The 8,411-nt window shown below is 41.3% G+C and overlaps 1 protein-coding gene across 1 annotated transcript; it reads left to right on the forward strand.

Annotated features, from left to right (window-relative positions):
- The first annotated feature begins 849 nt into the window (after positions 1-849).
- On the forward strand, positions 850-4,916 carry LOC147628488 (ferredoxin--NADP reductase, leaf isozyme, chloroplastic-like). Its single transcript, XM_086813648.1, has 10 exons — positions 850-1,218; positions 1,762-2,035; positions 2,360-2,493; positions 2,749-2,827; positions 2,930-3,021; positions 3,103-3,180; positions 3,433-3,495; positions 3,592-3,826; positions 3,919-4,006; positions 4,653-4,916. Exons 1-9 carry the CDS (start codon positions 1,090-1,092, stop codon positions 3,984-3,986), a joined length of 1,152 nt encoding a protein of 383 aa, XP_086669774.1. The 5' UTR covers positions 850-1,089; the 3' UTR covers positions 3,987-4,006; positions 4,653-4,916.
- Positions 4,917-8,411: the final 3,495 nt, after the last annotated feature.

Raw genomic sequence — 8,411 nt, forward strand, 5'->3', positions numbered from 1 at the left:
AAGAAAAATGGAAGATCATCAAGTTGGTGTAGTGAGTGTGTGTGAGCTTGCATGCAAGAAGAAAAATAGCAGACACCTTATATGCAATTTAGGCTAGCATGGTGGCCATATATGACCACCCAAGTTACAACTGATAGTAGCTTTAGGTGATATTTAGGAAGGGCCACGTGTAAACAATTATTTGTTCTTGGAAGTTGAGTGTTGTCTTAGTGAACCCATGCATAAGTGAATTCAAAATTGAATATGTAGGCTATAGAGAGAGTGCCATACACATTTGAGCTTTTGAAAGAAGATTGGCGAGAAGATTGGAAGGCTACTTGAGGACAATTTACTCAATGTATGTTATATATAGGCTAGCTATACATAACACATGTGGAGGGAAAAAGCATGTATGCTTAATGTGAGCAGGGAACCCTTAGATCACCACATCTGTACACACCACGACCACTGCAAGACAATCCCAACTTATCGACATGGATATCATTTCACGTCCAAAGTAAAGCTCCCCCATTACAAGCTTCTCACCTCCGAAAGTGTTGATTCAAGGGGTAATCTCGAGGCTTGCATTCAGGGCAATCGAATTAACAATATGTAAGCGGTACACTACCCACCACGGGCGTTGTGGTGGGTTGGTTAAGGGAGAACGATAGGAACGCAAAAGGCGTGGGTGGGTTCAATGCCAGAGTGCAAAAGGCGTGGGTGGGTTCAATCCGTGCCCACTGAGTGCAAGCATGAAATGATATTTCTTTCTCCAATGCCATAAATGGGAGGGTAAACACATTAAAATAAAAAAAAACAAGCCATACACTATACTATTGAAGGGCAAGGGGAAGTGCCTTTGGTGTTTGAAGGGCAGGTGCACCAATGTGATTTGTGGATGGGGAGGGGAGGGCCTATCCATTAGTGAACCACACAAAATGAACGGAAGAAGACAAGCATCTAGGCCAACTAACTTGCCAGTCTTTTACCAGCGTTTGAACGCCTGTAGTAGTGTAGTGGTCGCAGTTGCTTGTAGCGCGAGGAAAGCCCCCTGCGTTCCTCGTTTAACCCTCATCCCTGCCCTCAAGCCCGTGGATCGTGGCCTTGGTGATGGCGTCCTCGCTTGCCGTAGCTTCTTCTGCTACGTCTTCTGCTTCTTCGTCTCCACTGCATGGCCGTCGACTGCAGCAGCCTCTTGTTGATTCATCTGCTTCCAATGTAGCCTTCTCCATCAACAAGGTACGTGGCCGCCCTTTGCTCTTTACCCTCGCGATTGCAAGCATTATGCGATCTCATCACTCAGAACGCCATACACCCAGCGCGATCAAATGCTGAAGATCTTTGATTGCTTGTGTCCAAGTGCCTCATCTCCGCTCCTGCACAGGCCTGTGCATGCAGAAGGTTTTTCCAAACAGGGAACACCTCCGTCTTCTATCCGACATTGATGCGGACTTGCTTTCAGCAATTTCCGAGCTTCTCTCTGTGCGCTTAGGCATGTACAAGGGTTCCCGAACAGGAAACTTTGCCGATGATTTGATGCTTGTTCAAATCCATTTCGCCCCTTCCTGCGCTGCTTCTGCGTGGCTCGAGCTAGTTTTCTAGAAGGGAGAGTTTTCCCTCATGATGATTCTTGATCTTTTGTGCATTCCGTGGTGCATGAGCACGGGGATGCGTCGCCCTAATGGGAAAGCTATACACTCGTCCGATGCTGATGCCTGCTACAGCCACTTTTCCCCTTTCTGATGTGTATTTTCTGTATACGTTCTTTTCTTTATGTGGCAGGGATTCTTGAGCGGGAACAAGCTATGGTTGGACTCTTTGGTGATAAAGGGAAGGTCCGCAGGAAGCAAAGGGGGCATTGTGAGGGCTGCAGTGGAGACAGAGACAGCCGTAGCAGCTCCTTCTGCGAAGAAGCACTCTAGAAAGGATGAAGAGGGTGTTATCATCAACACATTTAAGCCGAAAACACCCTACATTGGAAAATGCCTCCTCAACAACAAAATTGTACGCGATGATGCCCCTGGAGAGACCTGGCACATGGTCTTCAGTACAGAAGGTGGTGCCGCTTCTTCAATAGTCTTCTCCCTGTAGATCATCAGGAACTTGTCATTGATTCTCATGTTCTCACACTCTAGTAAGCCTGAAATTCTAGTATGGATGTATGGATGCTGTCAAAGCTGCATTGTCACAGAAAAAGTTAAAATGTTAGTATATCCATGAAGAAAAGGCTGCTTTGTTTTCATCTTTAATTTTCAATTCTAAATTTGATCTAAATTGAATTCACAGTAACCCTACTCTGTTGTACTAAAACTCTGTTATACTAAAGAAGCATGATGCAGAAAGAAACAGTAATATGCGTCTTTTCTGTGTGACATAATAGGTCTTGTAAAATATCGTGAAGGCCAGTCCATAGGTGTCATCCCCCCTGGCATTGATGCCAATGGAAAGCCTAACAAGCTTCGCCTTTACTCCATTGCAAGCAGTGCCCCTGGTGACTTCGGGGACTACAAAACAGTAAGATGACTTTTTCACTTATAAAAACAATGTGTGAATTGATACCAACATCAATTGTCGTGTTTCGTACACAGCCATGCACTTTTGTACTTGTCAATCTTCATGCATAAATCAAGTATGTGTGCCCATGGTTTTGCCTGCATCGATTGTTATGAATATCTGGACATAGCCATTTGCTCCATAGCTTTCATAACCTTTCTGTATTCATGATGTCCAAAGCCATGTACTTACTGTTTAGCTCTTCTCGCTTACCAGGTTTCTCTTTGTGTTAAAAGGCTTGTCTACCTCAATGACAAGGGCGAGGAAGTGAAGGGCGTCTGCTCAAACTTTCTTTGTAAGTTTCTCCGCGCGTGCAAGAGAGAGAGAGAGAGAGAGAGAGAGAGAGAGAGAGAGAGAGAGAGAGAGAGTATTAATATTGTATCACTTGAATGGGTAGGTGATCTGACACCTGGAAACGAAGTGTCGATTACGGGCCCCGTTGGGAAGGAGATGCTGATGCCCACTGACCCCAATGCCACAGTCATCATGGTTGGTTTCACTCATTCGTCTGATTTAAGTTCCGAAGTAGTGTCAAGTTAGTACTCACTCTTGTGTGGTCTTGTGCTGCAGCTTGCAACTGGGACAGGCATTGCACCATTCAGAGGCTTTTTGTGGAGGATGTTTTTCGAGAAGCATGAAAACTACAAGGTATAATTCTCCCTTACAAAGCTTTTACTTTTCTATCTCAGTGACTGGGTACTGGGTACTGAATTCAAGCATGAAGTCTGTTCCAGAGGGTCATTCACCACCATGCTCCTGCATGGTCACGCTACACCAGTGCAGGCTGGCTAAGATATCTTTCTGGTTGGTTTGTGAAGTGATATGAGTGACTGTATGACCTGAAATGCTCTCTTTGAACTTAACATTAATGCTTTACTGAACTGGATTTCTTGTTTGCAGTTCAATGGACTTGCATGGCTCTTCCTGGGTGTCCCAACATCCAGTTCTCTACTATATGTAGATGTAATCTCTTACTGCTTTGCATCAGCCCTATCACAGTCTCCTGGTGCATAACTATGAGTTCGGAACAGCTAAGGTTTTTGTATCCTTAAAATGCAGGAGTATGAGAAGATGAAGAAAATTGCCCCCGACAACTTCAGATATGATCTTGCCATAAGCCGTGAACAAACCAACTCCAAGGGTGAGAAGATGTACATCCAAACAAAGATGGCTGAATATGCCGATGAGCTATGGGAGCTTTTGAAGAAGGATAACACTTATGTATATATGTGTGGTCTGCGGGGGATGGAGAAGGGCATAGATGATATCATGACCAGCTTGGCTGCTCAAGATGGTATGTGTCTTATGCGTGTGAAATATTTTATGTTGCCTTATGAGATTCCAATTTTTTTCATCAATGCTTGAGTACGACATTGGCTGTTGTAGGATATGACTGGTTGCAGTACAAGAAGGAACTCAAGAAGAATGAGCAGTGGAATGTGGAGGTCTACTAAGCAACACTTAACCTGAACAGGTGACTCGTAATTTTTGGTATTGTGATTTTGTTTTCATTGGATGCATAAAATCATAGAGCAATCATCCTTTTGTGTATGTGTGCACACGCGCGTGTTTACCTATCAGGTTCCTGATAAAGAGATCCTGGGTTCAAGTTCCATTTTCTGCACTTTGGTGCTTTCATATGGATCTTATCTGGTGTGAAGGGTTGGCTTTGATGTTAAAAGACTCTCTCTCTCTCTCTCTCTCTCTCTCTCTCTCTCTCATATGTTTTTGATGTAGATCTACTAGTTGATCAGTAGGATGTTTTTTTGTTCTTTTGCTAGCTCACAGATTTAGCTCAAGACCGACATGGCCTTTATGATATGTAAAGTGTCTCGTAGGTCATTTTGGCCTTCCGCAAATGTTAATCTCTCTCTCTCTCTCTCTCTCTCTCTCTCTCTGTCTCTCTCTCTCTCTCACACACACATGCACTCGAACCTGTGCAACTTTTCAAGTAACCACTGATTTTTGTTCACGAGGGAGCACACACACAGAGGCACTTGTACATTTGGATGTACACAAGTAACTAGTGATTTAATTGAAATTCTGGGTCCTTGTGCCGTGAGGTTTGAAACAAGAGCAACAGACCTTGATTTTTTTTATCTTTAAATTGTGTGATGTAGATTCCAGAAGAGAGGCACATCAGCCATGTGGCTACTATATAGCCCAAAACGTTTGACAGAGATTTCTGGGCTGGACTGGCTTGGTTCCCAAGAAACCCTGGTTCACTTATTTTATGTAAACAACGATGCTGTTTTAGACTGGAAACCGAAGACTGGAAGGAAGGGTGCAGGTTGGATCGAAGTAGTAGTGAATTTTTTTTGCCTTCGAACTATGTAAAGTATCCTTGGCATTTTTGCTTGTATATATCAATCCAATTATGGTAAGCGCTTAGTCCCATTTTTGGATTGTATCAATCAAGAGTAACAATCAGCAACCACAGAGACACTAAAACACATGGCATGAACCTTGCACATACAAGAACTTTCAACAAGCCTTCGTATTAATATAACATCGAACTAATGAATCTTTGCGAACTTTGAAAAAATGTAACATCGATCTGATGAATCTTTACTATCACAATACAATACGTGCAACGTTATTTTAAGCCACATGTTATATGATGCAAGATTCTGTAGGTAAATACTATACAAGCAGTCCATGCTTGAAGTAGTTTGTCAAATCTTCAAGAAGTCCATGCTTGAAGTAGTTTGTAATCTTCTAGACTAGATAGAGCTAAGTAACTTGGCATTGAAACAAAAAACGGTTGTCAATAAATGTAACAAAAACTACACTTGAAAGGTCGTGGCTCCACGAGATATAGCATTATGCATAGTATCATGTTGCTTGATCTCTTCCAAGTACTGGAGCCATCAATCTCAACAACCTTTGCGTAGTTTGATCTCATGACAACCATCGCACCTCATGGAATCTTAAAACTTGCAAGGGTCAAAGCTTAGATGTCTTCACAAGTTCATCTAAGGTCTTTTGTCTTTTAAATGATCTTGTTTACAAATACATCTATATAAGAGAATTCATTAAAGTGATCACATGTATCAACAATCCTAAGAGTCTTTTTGTGTGTAACAAAATGCACTCTTGCAATATTTGGAGCAAGTTCACAAAGTTTTGTAAACACACTTTTATTTACTATTCTCATAGTAGAGGCATCATTAGATGCAAAGCCAATCAAACTTGATAGAGGTAGGTCCATGTGCTTGTCCCAACTGAGTTAGTGTAGTGGTTAAGCTTGTGACTTGTAACCTCTAGGTTATGAGTTCAAGTCCCACTAGGCTCTCTCATGTTATAAAGGGACACCTATGCTCGCTTGTTATGTTTGGTTGCTCGGGCTCTTGCCCCTTGAACACTCGAGTGACTCCTCCTCCTCGGGTGGTGGATCACCCGAGATAGGAGGATCCATACGAGACCCCTCCGCTGTTCCAGCGCTCGACTCACTGCGGTGGTCATGGGGGATGCCTAACTCGTGGCTCTTGCCCGATGGTACGTGGCCCTTGACTCAGTGAAGGCTAAAGTGCTTGCAAATGACCTTGCTTCTATTGAATCACCAATACATGATAATGATATAGTATCAATGACATTGAGAATGGCCTTGGCAAGGAATACAATTAGTTTTCAGACCTCCATTTGAGTTTGAGAGAACTTTCTTGATTTTGAGGAACTGATTGCTCTTCTGATCCATGAGGAGATGAACATTAGGCGAGGTCCATCGGCTAATTCACATAAGAAATCCTTCTACTCAGATACAAGTAGAGGTAGAGGCAGATCGTCTACTCACCTAGAGGACATGGTGGTGGTAAATTTGGAAATCAAAACCAAAAGTAACAATAACAAGAAAATTAGTCTCATACCAGATGGTTGAGACCTCTCTAGATGTAGGGGGAGCTTTAGAGGAGGCCGAGGTGGTTGGAAAAGAAATCAAAATACAAATAGCATGGAGTGCTATTACTATGGCAAACCATGACACACTGCAAAGGACTGCTTTAAAAACTAAAATGATATCAAAAGTGGAAAGTTACACAAGGCAACTATGCATCATCAAGTAAACATGGTGATGACAGAAGTGAGCAATTTGTGATGTAGAACATGTTCAATTCCACAACAAGGGTTGGAAGATATTTGGTATGTGGATTTTGGCATCTCTAACCATATGACCAGTCATGGTGAATGAGTGACTTAGAGATATGCAAGAAATGAGAAAACTAGGGTATGTGACAATAGGTTATGATACTTTGCACCCCATTGCATATTTTGGTAAAGTGCCATTGTCTATGTAAGATGGAAAAATGAAGCACCTAGAAGATGTACTTCATGTTTCTCATATTACAAAAAGCCTTGATTTTGTTAGAAAGATGGTTGATCATGGTCTACAAGTGAGGTTTAATTCTCAAGGCTTCCTTATGGAGGACTTCAAAAATCAATGCCGCTTGGTTATGAAGGATAACAAAAATGGCAGCATGTTTACTTTGGTTTTCTTTGGATGTTAATATGCCCGAGGTGAAGGTAAAATATTGACATATAGCATTAGTGCATTGGTCATGTGAATATACAGTGATGGTGAAGTCTATATAAAGGTCCAAAATATTGTTGTAGGTTTACCAAAGTTTAAGGTTAAAGATATACACAAAGTATGTGAAGCATGCCAACTTAGTAAGCAGGACAAATATGATCTCACATATGTCAGTGCCATTGATATACATTTTGATGTATGGGGAGATCAAACAAGACTATAACAATTATAGGTTGCATGTACTATGTTAAATTCATTAATGGATCACACTAGGAAAGTGTGGGTTTACTTCATGAAGAAGAAAAGTGAGGTGTTTGCTCACTTTCTAAGATTTGAATCCTTGGTGATAAGGAACAAGGCATGTAGATCAAATTCCTAAGATCGGATAGTGGGGAAGAATATTTCTCAAATGAGTTTAGTGATTTCTTGAGAAAGTAGGGAATCAAGAGGCAATTCGTATGCAGGTACACTTCGCAACAAAATGGTGTTGCAAAAAAGAAAAAACAGGCACATTGTAGTCACGCCTTAATATTTGAAAAGAATATGCCATATTATTTTTTAGCTCAAGCAATAGTAACTGCTATTTACACTACGACCCATGTTCACAGCATGATGACCGAACATAAGTATACAGGCATAATAGAAAAAACAGGCCCATTACAGAAAGTTACTTGATGTCTATAAAGATTATGCCAGATTATTTTTGAACTGAAGTAACATATGACCCCCACTACTGTTCATGGCATGACGCCTGAACATAAGCTTACAAGCATAAAACTACATGTGTCTCGCTTGAAAACGTTTGGATGTATTGTTTATAAACATGTTCCTGATGAAGTGAGAACTAAGTTGGATCTAAAGGCATGAAAATGCATCTTCATTGGTTATGCTTTGGAGCAGAAAGGTTATAAATGCTATAACCAAGCCACCACTATGAGATGTTATCTTTAATGAGATGAATAGTTGGTATGCACCAATGAGATAATCGATATAGATATAAGAAGTAATGATATTATCCCACATGTAAAGCAACAATCACAGGTGCTTAGTAGACCTAAAAGTCCTCTAGCAATAGATCTAGTGTCGAACTGGTTAAGGATATATGAAAGGAATGTAGATGCATCATCTTGTAGTACTATAAGTGTTGGTACACATGTATCATGCAAATGGAAGGAAAAGGTAGATTGACATTTTGTGCTTGATATGTCAGTAGGTAATTCTTATGTGGATGGTACACATGTATCATGCAAATGGAAGGAAAAGGTAGATCGACATTTTGTGCTTGATATGTCAGTAGGTAATTCTTATGTGGATGGTGACTCTAGTGGCTTTGAGCAGAACCTTGATGAGAAGC

This window comes from Cibotium barometz, chromosome 19 (assembly GCF_041138505.1).
Source record: "Cibotium barometz isolate CiBa-2024 chromosome 19, ASM4113850v1, whole genome shotgun sequence".
NCBI classification, from domain to species: Eukaryota; Viridiplantae; Streptophyta; class Polypodiopsida; order Cyatheales; family Cibotiaceae; genus Cibotium; species Cibotium barometz.

Coding starts and splice junctions, on each gene's coding strand:
- LOC147628488 (XM_086813648.1), top strand. CDS start 1,090: ATGGCGTCCTCGCTTGCCGTAGCTTCTTCTGCTACGTCTTCTGCTTCT. Junction 2,494..2,748: donor ACTTCGGGGACTACAAAACA/GTAAGATGACTT, acceptor CTCGCTTACCAG/GTTTCTCTTTGTGTTAAAAG. Junction 3,496..3,591: donor GTTCTCTACTATATGTAGAT/GTAATCTCTTAC, acceptor CTTAAAATGCAG/GAGTATGAGAAGATGAAGAA.